The sequence below is a fragment of the Phalacrocorax aristotelis genome, chromosome Z (assembly GCF_949628215.1).
Source record: "Phalacrocorax aristotelis chromosome Z, bGulAri2.1, whole genome shotgun sequence".
Taxonomy (NCBI): Eukaryota; Metazoa; Chordata; class Aves; order Suliformes; family Phalacrocoracidae; genus Phalacrocorax; species Phalacrocorax aristotelis.
The window spans coordinates 3669251-3686799 of NC_134311.1; the positions used below are offsets into that span (position 1 = coordinate 3669251).

At 38.5% G+C, this 17549-nt stretch overlaps 1 protein-coding gene across 1 annotated transcript in view; it reads right to left on the reverse strand.

Moving 5' to 3' along the window:
• ADGRV1 (adhesion G protein-coupled receptor V1) overlaps positions 1-17549 on the reverse strand; it is a 275402-nt gene that overhangs the window by 136064 nt on the left and 121789 nt on the right. The window contains exon 84 of the mRNA XM_075079982.1: positions 15107-15207. Coding sequence (XP_074936083.1) covers positions 15107-15207 — 101 coding nt within the window. The remainder of the gene's footprint in view (positions 1-15106; positions 15208-17549) is intronic.

Below are 17549 nucleotides of genomic sequence, written 5' to 3' on the forward strand. Positions count from 1 at the left end.
TTGTGGAGAAATATGAAATAAGCCAAGTGAAGCTACAACACTTACATTTTCATCACTGATAGCAAGTGACAGTCTCTGAAGTTGGAGTCATCTGCTATATATTTTTCTTAATCAACAATCTTCAGCAACTTAAAAGATTAAATATTCTGAAATGGTTACATGATGCAATGTTCAGTGGAAACACCAAGCAGGAAAGATGTCTGCTGAAGATAAGGGCAAAGTGGATTCTTTATACTACGGATTCCTCAAATGAGTTATTTCTTCAAATTTCTGTTTATAATGCTGAGCACATCATAAGCATCACAAACGGTGCAGCACTTCATAAACTAATGAAGTTTCAAGTGAGCAAACTGTATACAGACTAATTAAGCAGGCAATGCACTAATGAAAAATAAAAGCTCGTGTTAATTTGCTTTTGCTTTACAAAAAAATATGCCTGGTTCTGCAAACCTATATTAACTAAATAGGCAGTTCATTTTGAAAAAGGGACAACTGTTGTGTTATACATAGCTAAATGTTAGCAGAATCCTGTAGAATATTAAAATGTTTTGATGATAACGTGCCAGCAATTTCAGAGATTAGAAAAATAAACTGCTTCTTTTTTCGTTTGTGAGACAGATAATCTACTGGAATCTGACATTTATCAAGCTCACAAATAACATCTGTGAATCTCAACATTTCCAGGCAAAGAAAGTTTCTGAAGGTGCATTTTCCTGTTGTGAAACTTAGTAAGAACACTTGCCATCGTGAAAGCTGGAGGAAAGAATGATACACGCCTTTGGGCAGACTGCTCAGATTGGCAAAATGATACTTGTTGTGTTTCTGCCTCCAAAAGTGAACGATGCCAGTATAAAGATAAAAAAATTAAACCTGAAAGGCCTAAAGCATTAGCAATGCTGTGAAAGTTACCACAGCCCTGTGCATGTGGATGAGTGTCACATACTGCAGCAGGATGCTAAAACTGACAGCTGTGATCAGATATCTTCAGAGAGGTCTCATCACATTTTATTATTTTACAATGCACACTTTCTAGACCTGTAAATTACGGTGATCTTAGTAAAAGTTCACTATAAATCTGAACAAAAATCTTCCTGGCAACAACAAAGTGAGGGTTTGGTGGGAAATTCCCGGTGACTCCTCCCCGCAGCCAGAGCAAACCAAGCTCAGCTCAGGCTCAGTCCACAGCTATCACTGGATATCAAAGGAGTTACTTCTTATTTGTGCTTGTGATAAAAAGACCCATTTTCCATTCATGCTTCTAAAGAGAGGGTTAATATTGCCTTGCATTTGCTTCCTATGTCAGGAATTATCTATTAGTACAATTAAGATTAATTCACCTTCGATTATATCTTTTTAGTAGCACTGAGCATACAGGCACAGAACAAAGAAAGCTTAGAGTCTAAATGATAGAAACATCAAAGCTAAATTCATTTAAAACTCTATTAAATAAACACAACCAAGAATACATTATGGAAGAAAAATTTCACAAAGGTGGAAGAAGATAGATGTGACTTCTCCATCGCTATTTTGTAGGATTTTGTACCACAGAATGGGGGCTGAAAAGCTTTAGACTTACTAACCACATGGCGAACACCATTTCATCCAACTTCTTTTTTTGTTTCTATTCCATTCTTTTTCCAATGAAATCACATTTATGCAAGGCTTTAAGAAACCACTCTGACATTAACAAAACATATTTTAACAATAGATAGCATTTACTATAAAATATGTCCTGAAAGCTTTTGTTCTTTGAAGTTGGGAAGCTGAGAGACCCAAACTAATAATCATCCTGAAGTGATTAGTTGTAATCACGTCTGATCTCAGCTAAAAGTTAGTAATGAGCTGCAAAGTATTAAAGCATACTGTAGAAGGCAAGGTACATGTTTATACAAAATATAAAGATTAATACATATCATCACTTTGACCTTTCGCAGGTTAAAAGGTAGGGTTCTGTGTATCGCAACGCATTAATGACTTGGCAATCGTCATGATAAGGATTTAGGAACACATTAACCACCCACGTACCCAAAGCTCTGCTCCAAGGTAAGGGACTGCAAGGATCTGCACCAATTAAAGAGCATGATTTAATGTGAGGATGGATTTTGTTATAGAGCTCAGTCTTTTATCTCCCGTGGTGACCTTTTAAAAATGTTCATGTGTCTGTCTCTAACTGAAGTACACTACGGTACCTAGATCACAGGTCATTCTCAAGCACTACTTCAATATTTTTAAAGTACTTCAGAAGTAACAAATAGGAGTAAGTATGAACCACTTCTAAGCATGAATTTACCTAGAACAGACAGTTCTGTACCTACACTTTTCAGCTACATATTTCTCTGTCTGCCTCCCACTTATTTGTGTCAAGTCATGCACCCCTATGAAAGAGGCGGTGGAAAGATAAAATACATGTGTATGTTAGATTTAGAGGACTAATGTATCTTCATGGGACACATTCACATTGCATGACTTCTTGAGCCCTCTCTTCCTAACTTTGCTCTCATTGTGGGAACACATTAAATAAAAAGGCCACCTATCATGAACCAGGACTTCAGTTATTGTTTTAGAATTTTTTTTTTCTCAAAAAGAGAAATTATTTCCTAAATTACTTTCAAAGCTGAGTTTTCCTAATTTTGGACCTAGACACTACAGAGAACAATCACTTTAAAAGCACACATAAGGAGGATCCTCTTGACCTCGTTAACATAGTGAAAACATTTTTGTGTCCCCTGGCTTCACTATACAGTAGTGAAAGATCTATGCTTGGACGGGCTGGAACATGCAGTTCTCTATCAGACCATGGGCTAGTGCAGTATCTGTCCAAAACTGATGCAGGGCACAATAAAATCCTGTAAGTCTTTGGACACTACCTGTGGAAGGACCAGGGATTAATACTGGGGTGGGGGCTAACACATTTCATCAGAAAATCTATGCGTTGGGTGGAGCAGACATTTCATATCCCTGGGTAAATGATAAGACGGCTGGGTGTTCTCATTTGATTCAATTCTGTTTGTTTACTCACAGACAGACAATCTTAAGACTTTGAATTCCTGCGCTTTCCAAGTTACTTCTTGCCAGCTGACCCACAATTACTGACTAAGGGAAGAGTCCCAGCCCATTCCAGCTGTGAAGTAAAACATAGTAGTTAATTATCTCATGTTGCTTATTCCCCACTCTCTTATCTCCTAGAGACACATAAAATTCAATCATCCCCTGCAAAGTGTTCCAGCCACACAAATTAATTTCTACTGATGCACATGCCTTGTGTTTTAGAACTTGGTTTCTATTCTTTCATCTATCTCATTCCAAAAAGAGCTTTCCCTGGTCCCTTCATTTTCTTTGAACAAATGGTTACCCACCAGCTGCTTAGCTATTAATTTACAAAGAACTGAGGAGAATTTTATATATGATGTCCCTTCAGTGACTGGTTTCCCATTAAAATAGCACCTCAGTGTGTTTGAACTGCTTTGTGTGATATGTTGGAGTGCGCGATGTATCTGGTGACATACTTTGCAAACTTGTTATGTGAGGCCCTTTTAGGCAAGCAGTCTTTTAGATTGCTTGAATTTCCAAATCCATTAATAAAAAAAAAAAGATTCCCAATAGAATGGAAATATGGAAATATAGCATAGCCTGTGATCAGCCATCATGGTTTTTAAGCCTTTTTGCACGACTGAACATGATCAGTTTTAGTTTTTTTCTGCACATGAACATATATTTATGTTTCTGGTTTCTCCCTCTGGCTAATATATGGCCCAAACTCTTCATTAATTATTTCATTGATCATTCAATGTCATTCCGAGCATTTATGATTTTCATGGTCATTCATCAGAGTCTTTTCAGATCTACATTTGTATTAGCGTCATTATTTCAAATAATATTTTATTTAGCACAAAATACTGACATGACCTACGTAGGACAATAAAAGAATAACCAAAATGAACAGTCTGTCTTGCCTTTGTGTTACGACCTGTTACTTTGATTCTTATAAATCCACAAAATGTCATTTTCAAAAGGCACTTTCTTTACAACAATAGAAAAAAAAACACATCTACCAGTGTACAACATTTTACTATAGTATGCTGATTAAACTATCAAAAATTATACAAGTGTATTTAATCACAGTTAACTGGAATCATTTGTAAGCTGGTATTTATGAAAATCTTATTCAATTATTTTCAAATGCAATCAGGACCCCAATATGCTTAAAACAACACTTGCTGTATGAATCTGGCACAGTCAGGCTCTGGTGTCATGTATACCAGTAATTAATCCAATTAAGTCCTGAAAAGGACTTGTTAATCTACTATTTATGGAACATTAGCTGCTTGGAAGATATGAAGAAGTAGGTCATGAGAAAACTGCCAAAAATGGAGACAAAAAGACCTTTTTAAAATATTCTTGCACATATTCTTGCACACGGAAGGACGCAAACAAAGTGACAGTGGTGGATTAAAAACAGAAGCTAAACATTCAACAGTTAGTATAATTTTAATTAGCAGTAAAGGAAAACCATTGAGGCACTATTGTTCATGAAAACCTATAGATTTCTTCCTCCAAAAGATAAACTAAGTTAAGAATGTTTTGGAAACTTCAGATTAAGACTGCACAGCTGCTGCTAGGGCCTGAATGTATGGGTAACGGCAACTGCAGAGGTTCTTCTCTCCATCATGACAGGGCTGAGGAACGCCTTTAGCAGGGAAACAAGGAATGGGACATTTTCTGATTAGGAGAAGTAATAGACACCTACCTTTTTATTAAAGCAGAATGGCACACATGAATGGACAGAATAAAGGAAGAGGCAAGAAGGAGGCAGAAAGTGGGAATAAGAGTGGAAAAATGACAATGGAAAGCATGAAGCAGAGAGAGGCAGCAGTATAACCTGCTTCACAGTAAGGCACAGAGAAAAGCAATGAACAGAACCTGGGAACGTTGCTGTCTATTCCTCTCCGTGTGTGGTCCCCAACTGTTTGTGGTGTTGGGAAAAAATAGGCTATAATGAAAAAGAGCTGCAAGGCATTAGCTGATAGAAATCTCATATTCTTATACATTAAAGTGATAAACAGAACATTTGACTGTTTGTAATGAGGACAGGAGGTGTGAGATAATGTAGCAGCATTCTAACATATGCTATAGTATTGCTCATATATCTGAGTTTTGGCAAACAACGAGGACATAATCTGTAGGAAGACACTAACAGCCTGCACATTAACACTACATGGTGACTCAACATAAGAATAGTGAACAAGGGTGGTAAAGTAACATCATCCCTATGAATAGTAGAAGCAGAAATATATGGGTACTGCCATAGGAGTAAGTTATCAGTGAGACACCAAAATCCTGTGTTGGCTGATCAAAAAATGTAACACAAAATTTAACTTTTAGAAGTATTTCAGGTTTATTTCTTCATTTCTGCATTACCTGGCCATGACTACTAGAGCACTTCTTGCCCTCTTTCCATTGGATAGAGGTATTTCAGCTGCTTCTACATCTCCACACTCCCTAGACCGAGACTTAAAGATCCGCTCTTATAGCATCTGAATTGCCTTTTACTTTTGCCTGAGCTTTAGCTTTAGGTATCTGCAGATGGCATCACGGTTGTGTCAAGCCTCTCTGAGCCACAGCAATTTGACATCTGATCTAAGTCCACAGGCAAAATGCCTCCCTCTACTGGAAAAATGGAGAGATGCTGCAGTAATGATACTGTGGGTAAGCTACTCTTCCTACTTCCTCGCATGACCTTTAGGTGATCAGGGTAACGAACTGCTTGCGGTTTTATGGTAACAGTCCCTCCTCGCCGTTATATTATGCATATACAGACAGAGTTGCTGAAAAACATAATTGTCATTCTTATATTTGATCTACTAAGTAAATCATGCAGTATCAATCGAAACCTAGTGCTGACTCTTGAGTGTGACCCCAGCCTCTGTGAAAGTAATGTAAGCAGGAATTCCAAGAATATTTACGTATTTATTCCTGAGAGATCAAATGATTATTGGAAGGGCTGCCTTCCTTTATTAGGAAATATGACATCAAAAGATTTAGCAGGAATATCTGCCCACCCTATGGAAACTTGGCTTATTGCAGGAATATTCTACAATTGCCATAACACAAGTTGTTAGTGTTAAATGCAGGGACAGAGAAATTGCATAACATCCTTAAGAAATCCAGCCATTATGATAGCCCACCTAGGGAGTTAATGGCTGAGAACTCATTTGAGAAAGGTTCTGATCACTTTAATGACATCAAATAATCCAAAGTACAAAGAATGTCCAGCTTTATTCAGTATGTTGCAATATTCCTCTTCCAGGAGGGCAAATCTTTTCCACTTTCTATTTTAAGTAACACCTGTAGAATCTCTCTTTCTCTAAATGAGAATTCTAGACACTATTATCCCAAAGACAGAAACACTGACATTAAGGGTGGAGGAAGACTACCTACTACTCATCATTCTTCTTACTGAACTGTTTTCCATTGAAGAGTAACAGGATAAAACATACTAACACGGAGCTGAATTTCTAGACTGGGCATCCATTCTGGATCACTGGGTCCAGCTCTTTTTTGTTTCCTCTGTACCCTCTCAAGCCTTGTGGGTTGTTTAACTTCATGAAGGGCTGATGGTACCACATTTAGCATTATTTACTGCTGCCAGGTTACAACAAGGAAATCAGAGCAAGGAAATCTCAGGCCTAGTTGTCCTAAAAGACAGGTAGGTGGTATAAAGCAATTTCCCTCACCCTGGGCAACTGGGCTGTAACTGTATAGTAATGCATAAAAATATTTGTTGTTTCCTATGCCTTAAGAGTTTCATATTTCATACGGACACGGAGTTTAGTGAAGCTCTGCACCACACTTCTTCAGGAACAGCCTCTTCAGGAACAGCCCTTTAATTAGTGTTTCCCGTCAGCTGACTAAAAAGAGCAGGCTTACCATAAGGGGGACTGAATGGACATGAAGGCTTCTCTACTGCCAGGAGAGAGGCAGGCACTCAAACACTCACTAGCACGTGCTGCCCCTGTGGTGGATGGTATAGAGGATCTCTCCACCCACCTTTTTCTGGAATATGCTTTGCAAACTCCCCCTGTCCAGGTATAAATGACACTTTATTTTGAGTCTATATTATGTAGGGGGGAAAGTGAGAATTCCCCTGGTTTGGAAGAGAAGAGAAAAGCTTAATGCTAACACAGCAGAAGCAGCATTTCACAGTTAATGCAGAAGTTTCACTTTTATACAATGGCAGAAGCTACAGGCTCTATGATCACTCATTCATATCCTGCTCTTTCATCACCTCTTGGAGATTTCATCACTTCTTTAAAATTTTTCTTAGTTCTGGCAGAACAGTGTTTTTTATCTTCCTCCAAATCTGAGTAAGTCCAAATAATAAAACAACAGTTCTACCAAGGCTGCAGTTTGTAATTTTCAAATAAAAGTTTAATGATTTTTTAAACTAGGATCGTTATCATAACTGATGTGTATGCTTGTATTCCTGCTCAGGTTGAATGATGCGCAGCTTTCAAACAGTTCAACACAGTAAGTGTAATTCTTCATCATGCATTTCTATCAAAGACAACGGTAGGATGCATTTGGCTTGCCAGCTTGGTAATTATTACAGATATTACTGTGATGGGTGATGATGCTAAGTGTTATTGTAACTTGAGGACTGGTTAAATTAGAAAGTATACACTTTTTGTTTGACAAAAATAGGATGACACAGTTCCCCCTATGCCTTTTTTTTCTATTTGACCATTAGACTTTAATGTTGCATTACTGGCCAGAAGACTAGCAGGCCATATGTACACAATTGTTGCTGCAAGCAGGTTGGGAATGTGCAAATATTCCAGAGAAATGCCGACTGCTCATATACAGAGCAGCTCAGCAGTGCACACATGAAAAATCTAAATGGAGAACTTTGCACATGCTCATGCCATTTGCAATACTCAGCACTTGCTGTAGAAACAGCCTGCATGTCCACACTGAAATTTAATGTGGACAAGATGCATCAAGCTCAGTACACATGCACAAGCCGTGAACAAAGTGCTTATTCATGTATTTCTGCCTGGGAATTCCCAGGCAAAAGCAGAGGAGCCATAAGCAATGCTTCTTACTAAGATTATAATCTAGGTTTATAGTTTTTTTGAAATGAAGAATTTTATTCAGTAGTATGTCTGTATTGAGACACTGTGAAGTATGTTCTCATTATACTTTAATTTTCCAGATACACGAACCTTCATCTAAATTTACTCCAGAACTGAAAATCTCAGCCCAATATTTTTTTCCTTTGTGCATTTAAGTTATTGTTGCATGACCTTACAACATGCTAGTTAAACAAGCACACAAAATACTATGACTACCTGATGATGAAAGAAATAATGTTTGTTGGAAACACCATGATTCTTTGAGTAAATATCAGAATGGAAAAGAGAAAAAAATGTTTTAGAAGTATCTAGCCTTTCATGTCTTTCCAATGAGTTTCATCAAACACTTCGTGAAGCATCTATTCTTGAATGCTTTACAAATGCTCCATTAATGCTGGAAGCTCCAGACACACTGAGAATGAAATGAAGGTCGAATATCGTGAATCACCATTCCCCATCAGTGACAGCATAATGAATTACTGTGAGCAACCACAAAGCAGTTACAGCCTCGGAAAAGCAAATTTCTGAGCAATGTGCTGAAAAGGTTTGACTGCCACCTACAGATAATAGTAATTAGTGCACCGGTAGGAATTAAAATACTTCAAACCTAACAAACACCCAGTGTAGATGTTAGAAGAAAACTAATTATTCATGTATGCATAAAGCAAGGGAGGTAACCTGAGAAGCTTCTTAAGTATTTTTTTTCTGATAAAAATATAACTGCACACATAAGCACCAGCTACCTTCATTCTCTAGAGTGGTTTGAGATCTAACAGGTGCAAATCCAGTGTCTGCTACTGCTTATATATTACCAGATAAAAATGCAAAGTACTAGCATTTGCCTTGTATTCAGACTAGGAAATATTAAGTGTTGATTTGCATGTAACGAGTTCTCAGTTAAAACTGTCTTAAATAGCTCCTTTTATACAGAGTCATTGGTTCACAAAACCACAAAAATTTGAATTGTATTGTTAATATCTAATCATATGTGTACTCTCCAAATACTCGTAGGTGGGTATAGCTGCACAAACGTCTCCTGTTTAGGGTCTTCCATTAAACTTGGGCTTCCTAATCAGGCTAGCTCTCTCTAGGCAGAACATATGCCAACATATCACAACACAAGTGACTGTATAAAGATTTTCCTTCAGCTGTTCAGAGCCGTTAACACAGTAGTTCAGTTCACTCTTGTCAAACATATCCTCTCTCTTTTCACTCTGCCTTAAAGCCACTTTCTTTTCTTCAACAGCTGCTGCCAAAATGCCTTTACTTCCTCTCCAAGCTAGCTAACCGGCCAAGCAGCTACCCTGCTAAGATCCTCTTTCAGAAGTTTTGTTCTAAACTTGCAGAATAATTGCATGGCAAAAGGGAAAGAGATCAGGAGAGCCAGGGATTTTAGGGGTCAAGGATGAATAACAAAAGGCCTTAGAACCATTCAAAATAGTATCTGTAATTAAACTAAATTACTGTATTTACACACCACATGGAACTGTTCTCAAGAATTATTCCACACAGTATTTCATATAAAAGTTTAAAGGCAGTCTATTTAAACAAAGAACAGCTACCAGACAGAAAAGCCTGTGGGCCCAAGCTGAAGTTAACTTTCTGACTTTCAAAGTCCTTCAGCAGCTAGAACAAAGCACAGTATTCCAGTAGCCAGAAGTATCTGACATGTCAGTACTACTTTTGAACATGAAGAAGGAAACTGTAGTAGAAAATTCTTCTTAATCTATTACTTTCTGTAATCTTTTCCTGCATTAACAATTCCAACTCCTCTCCACCCATGAAGTACATGCCTTTTAGATAGTTTTTCTTTATATCTAGTTTTACTAATTCTCAAAATTTATTCCACTTATGAGAAGACAGACTGAAAACCAAAGACATTCAAACCCTCCCTTCATACTTAAAATGCTTCCTAGAGAGCAACGCAAAAATCAGAGAAGCTGCCTTTATGTCAGGGCACTGAGTGCACTAACAAACCTTAATGGTCCTGACCAGTCAAACTGGAGTCTCCACCACTCTGTGCTCCTACGCCCAGCAGCTCTATTTAAGCTCAGCCCTAGGCCATCAGTCTCTACCTGAGCTGGTCTCCAGCCATGCCTGTGCCCATGCCTGTGCTCCTGCCCAACCTTGAGAAAAACCTACAAGATTACAACAGAGTTACTACTCGAAACCTGGAGCTGTCAGAGAGACGAACTGCTAGGTGTACTTCTGACAATATGCTTGCACATCAGTATATGAAAATTTAAAAGTGATATTTTTATAACATTTAAAGCCGCATTTAATACAAAATGCAGCAACTTTTCATTTTAGTTCCCATTTGCGTCAAGCTTTAAAAACGCCTTTGTTTAGGTGTTTTGGTACCTATTTGGGAGATAAGTTGACTTAGACTGCTTTCATGAAAACTGAATTTCAACTGAATATGCCATTCAAGTGAAATATTTCCCATAGCTGTACCTGATCTGGCTATTCATTATTTGGCAAGTGTGTGTGTGACAGCATGATGTTTATTTTATGGTAAAGCAGTTGCCGTACCGGCCTAAGAATGGAGAAACAGGAGTTTAGCAGCTTGATTAGACCTTGAATGAAAATCATGCCAGTAAATCAGGGAAATCATGTTCAGTGTTATCTTCAGAAATAAATATGCAATTCTCAGACTTAGCAGCATCTGTAGTACAAAGTTACTACAAAGTCCTGTGCAAATACTGGTGCCAGATTCAGAGTAGTTAGTGAATGCAGCCAAGTAACAGTGAAGATATCTTGTGTAATAACGAGACCAAAGCTGAGAACCAAGGCAAGCCACACAAATAATGCCTCAAAGTGCAACAAAATCTGATTTGGGATACTATTTGAAATATGACTTATTTTTAGTTTTTGAGAACTTTGAACTTGCAGTTAGGCCTCAACTCTTCACTTCAGGTATAGACAGTTATGAAAACAGACCTTGAATGACATGTTTGAAGGTGCTTCTTGTACAGGTGAAGCATCAGTTTATTTTTATTTGTCCTTCCTTCTGGTTGACTTTTGGGCATAGAGATGAATCATTAAATTGGTGGAAAAAAAACCTCTGAACTACACACCAACCAGCCTGACCACAGTCCCTAGGGCAGTTATAGCGTAAATCCAGCTGGAAGCTGTACCTGGGGCAAAGACAGGATCACAGAATCCCAGCATGGCAGGGGCTGGAAGGGGCCTCTGGAGATCATCTCATCCAACCCCCCTGCTTGAGCAGGCACACCCAGAGCAGGGGGCACAGGACTTCATCCAGGTGGGTTTTGACAGCCTTTGTAGATTTATGGAGGGAAAATCATGTCTGACTAAACCCATCACCTTCCATGAGGAGATGACCAGCTTAGGCAAGTGCATCAAATCTCATTTACTTTAACTTTCACAAGGCCTTTGACATGGTTTCTGTGGTGTTTGCAGTATTATCATTAAAAGGCTGAGACATGCTTTGGTTAGGTGGATTATGGAGTGGAAAATTATCTGTACCATGAGGCTCAAAGGGTTGTGATCAACTGTATGAAGTCCACTGGAGTCTGGTTGCTAGCGGCACTCCTCAGGAGCTGAGATACAGTTGCTGATACTACTTAAAACATCTGGGCACACATGATGGGACAGAGGGACACACTGGAAGTTTGAGGAGGACCCAAAAATCTGGGTGCAGGTGATTTGTAAGGCTGCTGTTTAAAGGAAACTCAACAGGCTGGAAAAATGGCCTGAGTTCTGACAAAGTTTGACAAAGGCAAATGCAAAGTCGTACAGGTGGTGACAGAGTAACACCATGTAACAGCAGAGGCTGGGGCCAAGAGGCACCAGCAGACCTGCAGAAGACCACCTGGGTTTCCAGTGGATGGCAAGCTGACCATGAGTCGGCAGTATGCCTTGTTGCAAAGCAGCCCAATATTGCTGTTTGACGGTAAAGGGACGTGATTCTTCCCTGCTGTTCCCGCACTTGTGCGACCACATCTGGACACAGCTGGGGTCTCCAACACAGAAGGTGTTGGACACACCAGAGCAAGTTCAGTCAAGGTCCACCACAATATTCAGACAACAAAATATATAGAAGACCTGTGGCTCTGCAGTCACAGTGTGGGACTGCACAGAGTGGGAGTGTGGGAGGAGGGGAAATCTTATCACTGTTACAAATTACCTCATAGAAATGCCTAGAAATAAGGGAGCCAAACTCTTCCTGCAGATGCATACTGACAGCATGACAGACAATGGATACAAGTGGCAACAAACTGAATTTAAGCTAGCTATTCGGAGACAATTTTCACAATAGGTAGTCAAACATTGGACCAGGTTGCCCAGAGAGCTTGTGGGATCTCCATTGCTGAAGATGCTCAGAATTCGGCTGGACAGGGTCCTAAGCAACCTGGCCTAAGTTGGGCTTGCTTTGAGCAGGGATTTAAATCAGAAAGTTTTCAGAAGTGGCCTCCAACCAAAATTACTGAGTAGCTCTAAATGTACGCAACAGACTTAAGAGACATGTTGAGTTACCATCCCTGGAGGCATTTAAAAGATGCTTAGGTGTGGCACTTAGGCACTTGGCAGTGCTAGCTTATTGGTTGGACTCGATACTAAGGGTCTTTTCCAACCTAAATGATTCCATGATTCTATGACTTTAACTATGTAATCAGTGTCAAAATAACAAAACTAACTTTGCTTAAATGAATGTACCAATATATGCTGGAGGCCATCCAGATGAAAAAAGCTTGGCAGAAGCGGCCCTGGGTGTGCTTGTGGGCACTAAATTGAACATGAACCAGCAATGTGCCCTTGTAGAAAAGGAGGCTGATGGTATCCTGGGCTGCATTAGGCAAAGCATTGCCAGCAGGTCAAGGAAGGTGATCTTTCCCCTCTGCTCAGCACTGATGAGGCCACACCTGGAGTATTGTGTCCAGTTCTATCCCCAGTACAAGAGAGACAGGGACATAGTGGACAATGTATGAGTCCAATGAAGGGGCACCAAGATAAGTAAGTGATGGAGCATCTGTACTATGAGGAAAAGCTGAGAGAGCTGGGACTGTTCAGCCTGGAGAACGGAAGGCTTAGGGAGATTTTATCAAAATATGTAAATACCTGTAGGGAGGATGCATAGAGGACAGAGCCAGGCTCTGTGCAGCAATGCCCAGTGATAGCAGCAGAGGCAACAGGCACAAGCCGGAGCACAGCAGCTTCCCTCTGAACACCAGGAAACACTTTTTTTACTGTGAGGGTGACCAAGAACTGGAACAGGTTGCCCAACAAGCTTGTGGAGTCTCCATCTTTGGGAATATTCAAAAGCCATCTAGACATAGTCCTGGGCAACTGGCTTTTCGTGTCCCTGCTTGGGACAGGACAAGATGACCTCCAGTGGCCCCTTCCTATCTCAATAATTCTGTGTGATTCTGTGTGTAAATGAAGATGTTTCAATGGGTCCAAAAGACCTGGTAAGGAGTCCTTATAGAAAAAAACCAAAAGACTTCTGTGAAAAAGAAACTGTAAAAAGAAGCAAGATTCTCTGTACTGGAAATACAACTCCTTTCCAAAGAAATGGAAAAGTTTTTGAGATAGAAAGAATGCAACATGGATAAGGATAGTTCCATTATATGCAAAATATCAAACAATTCTGGGAACACAGACAATTCAACATTCTCTGCATAAGAAAAGTAGAAGCTTTTGCAAGATCTATCATTACACTGTAAAATGCACTGCAAAGCTCTCAGTAGTCTTGTTTTGTATAATATCGACATATTACCATATGAAAGTCCTTACATGTGTTATGAGGTGTGCATCCTGAACTAAGTCTGCACATTTGTACGCTAGTAACCACGCATTACAGGTCCCTGGAACAAACTAGCTTTCTGTGTAACTACACAGAACTATTAACAAACATAGGTATGTGTTTCAAAAATCAAGAACTAAATGTCAAAATACTTTTACACCCTAAGATGCAAAAAGCCTACTGGTACGCAGTGATCTCTAGAAGTGCTGTGAGGACCTTTTCTGCTCCTTCTCTCTTCTATTTTACGTCCTGTTGTGTGATGAACATTATCAGTGCACGCCATTGTACAACAAAGAACTGTATCATGAGGTAACATGAATGACGTTATATACCAACCATGGCAGTATACAAAAGCTTGTCTGAGAGATGTGCCAGTCGCTAAACTTTTACAGGTAACACAGGGCTGCTTCAACTATCTAGAGTGTTTCCCTGTTATAACACATTCCTCTAAATACCTGCCGACTAATATGCTTAAATTGTATTAACATCATATTTATAGCACTAAAAATGTGCATAAAATGTCTTTCTTAAGGAATCTTTCCGTAAAGTAATTTTAAGATACTTGAGGTTATTCATAGCTTTCCATTTCACTGGAGGTACCAAAGCTGAGGAAGTTATATTTTATAGGACAGAGAGAAATACACTCCTTTCATATGATACTTCAGTTTGCTGACATTCTATTACCTGCTATTTGAACCAATATGAGAGAACTAGGAAGAGTTTCTACTGTTTAGTCTCTTCTATTATTTAAACGTTTCATAACTATACCTTCCTACAAATCCTAGAGTGCAAAAGAGCTTTCACCATCTGCCACTCAAAATAAACCTTTCCCACAGAATTTTTCATTACTGACATTAATCTATTTAACAAATACTGATGTTAATGATGGAACTCTTCTGTCTCAATTACATACCCCATCATCAAAACATTTATTATTCCACATACAGGACTAACTTCTCATGTGGCTATATCATCTATAAGTTTTCTCTAAATATTTTCAGAAAATGTATCATTTCACTTGAATTCCCAACACAGGATTATGAATATTGCATTAATAGTAAGTATCATATGTTGAAATTTTACATTTTTCAGAAATATTTACACTGTGGAAAATAAAAGGTCTGTTCAGACATGGCCACGGAAGCGAGGAAAAGGAAAATAAAGATGTACATAGTTTACAGTTAAAGACTTCATCCTTTTTTCTTACCTGAGTACCCAAACAAGCAACCATCATGTGAGTGAGAAGTTTAGCTGCAAACATTGCACACCTGGTGCAGAAAAGGTGGGAGATAATAGCCAAAGTGAAACCTACGCAGAAACAACAAAGCAAAACAAACAAACAAAAAAGGACATTTAAAGCTTAGGCTAATAAACCCTGCTAGATAAGAACAATGCTGGATCTCTTGAAGGTGCAGATCATTAAAAAACAAAAAAATACCCCAAACCTTACAGAGGGTACATGTTCACTTTGGTTCACACTGGGATCACTCATGAATTTATCACTGAAGTGCTAGCATTTATTTAACTTTTTCATAGGCTTGGGAGATAAAATAATTGCATAATGTAAACAATTAATTTTTGCAAAGTTCTTTTTTTTAATTTCTCCATGATGGATGATATGATTATCATAATAGTTAAATATAAAGCAAAGGTAACTCTTCAGTGTCATGTTATTGGATAAAAAAACCCCAGCTTTTAGAAATAAATAAATAAATGAATATTTGTCTCCAGCTGGGTAGCATTGCTTTAGGAGATTGCTATAACATTCTAAATGCCAGTCTCCCATTTCACCTGTGTTCAGCATGGAAATCTGTTATAGCAGTACCCAGAAAGAATAACACCACTTTTCATTTCACTAATTCACTGTGAACATGAACATAAGTGGGAAGGGCCCCTTACCTACCAGGAAGCAGTTCTTAGAGGAAGGACTCTGGGAAAGCTGAGCCACTAAGGAAAATACTGCCAAAGCTCATGTAGAGTTAATTGTTTGTAGGCTTCCACACCCCAGGAAGGGCAGGAATTTGGATACTTAAGGCAGATCTTTTATACTTTCTTGAGACAGACTGGTTGCTCAAGTACAAGTGTATAAGATATGAATGAAAGAAATCATTGCAGAAAAGATTATTTCTAAACCTTTCAAAAATTAGCTAGTGATATTTATACAACTATGTACATAAGAAAACTTTGGAAATAATAATATTCCCTTTCACTCTACTGTGCTTTTTTTTTTCTTTTTCTTTTTTTTTTTTTTTTGTTCTTCATACCTAGGTGGAGATGTTCGAGAAATAAATGATATTGTTATAGCTCTTAAGCCTAAAGCAACTAGTTAATCACTAGATTTAAATATATATAATCAGGTAAAAAAAAAAAACCAAACCACCTTCAACCAGCCAAAGAAGCTGAAGGGCATTGCAGGTATACTCAACACAAACCATTAACCAGGCTAAGCTGTTCTAATTTTTAAAATACATTCTTATGACACATGACTACAGTAAGCAACTAGTGCATGGATCTGCAGTTCTTCATTGCTTCCAGCTCAGCAAAATATATCTCGTAGCTTCAGTCCTACAGCACATTGGCTTACGTAGTATTGGTTTTTTCCTTCAGTTTCTATAGCATTTTCCATTCCATGGCATGTTTGTCTCATCAATTTACTTTTTTTTCATAAAACAGTAATTACATTTGTTTATTATAGTTTGTCTTTTTTTTAATTTCACTAACACCATCTAAGTTACAAGTTTAACTGTATTTTAAAATCTGATTATCTTTATCTGTTAAAAATTATTTCATTATTGCTAAATAAAATAATTAAGTAGATGAAAACCAGAGGGTCTTCTCTTTCTTTGTCCTCTTTTTTATGGCTGAGGTTTTAAAACAATTAAGGAGCTTAGCATTAGTCTGTTAGGGCAGTTTGCTGGGTGGGGATAAATAGGGGATTTAGCTGCCTGCACTGTTTCAGTTACTGATACAGTGATAATTTAGTATAGAATTCATCAGCCTCGCAAGGAGCTGACCCAGGACCCCATTTAAGTGCCTTAAAGTTAGACTAAGAATCCCTTTAGCATGTTTTCTTAGTGACCCTGTTACCCTTAGGATCCAGCTTGCGCAGTGCCTATCAACACAAGAAAAATTTACTTTCATCTGGGATTGCCTGCAGCATAGTAATGAGCTGACTGCAATGTGAAAGGTGCAATTTCCATCTCCTTCAGAAGCCAAGCGGACTTCAAAACCTAGATCTCCTACTTCCCATCTGGCATTCTGGGACTTCTGCAAATGCTGTTGTAGCTGTCCATGAAGTGAGTCACGATCCTCTCAGGTTAAACTCTTGGGCTTATCCCAAGACGTTAGGTAGCAGTTAGGCAGCAGAGTGTAATGGAGCTCTACAGGCGTGATGTGGAATCTACCTCCCTCAGGTTACACTTCTGAGTGTAAATTGTCAACTAAAGTTGCCAAAGAGCTTTCAGCCTAGGTAGAAAAGTATCTGAAATATTTGACAGAGAGGACAACTGCTATGCTGCTAGAGACACAGGTGAAATTAGGATCTTTAAGTTTCTTCCCTCAAATGAATGACACATTTCTTTTTATATGTTTCAGTAAAACATCACGAGGAAACATTTCTTTGCTGGAATTTTTTTTTTCAGTGACATAAT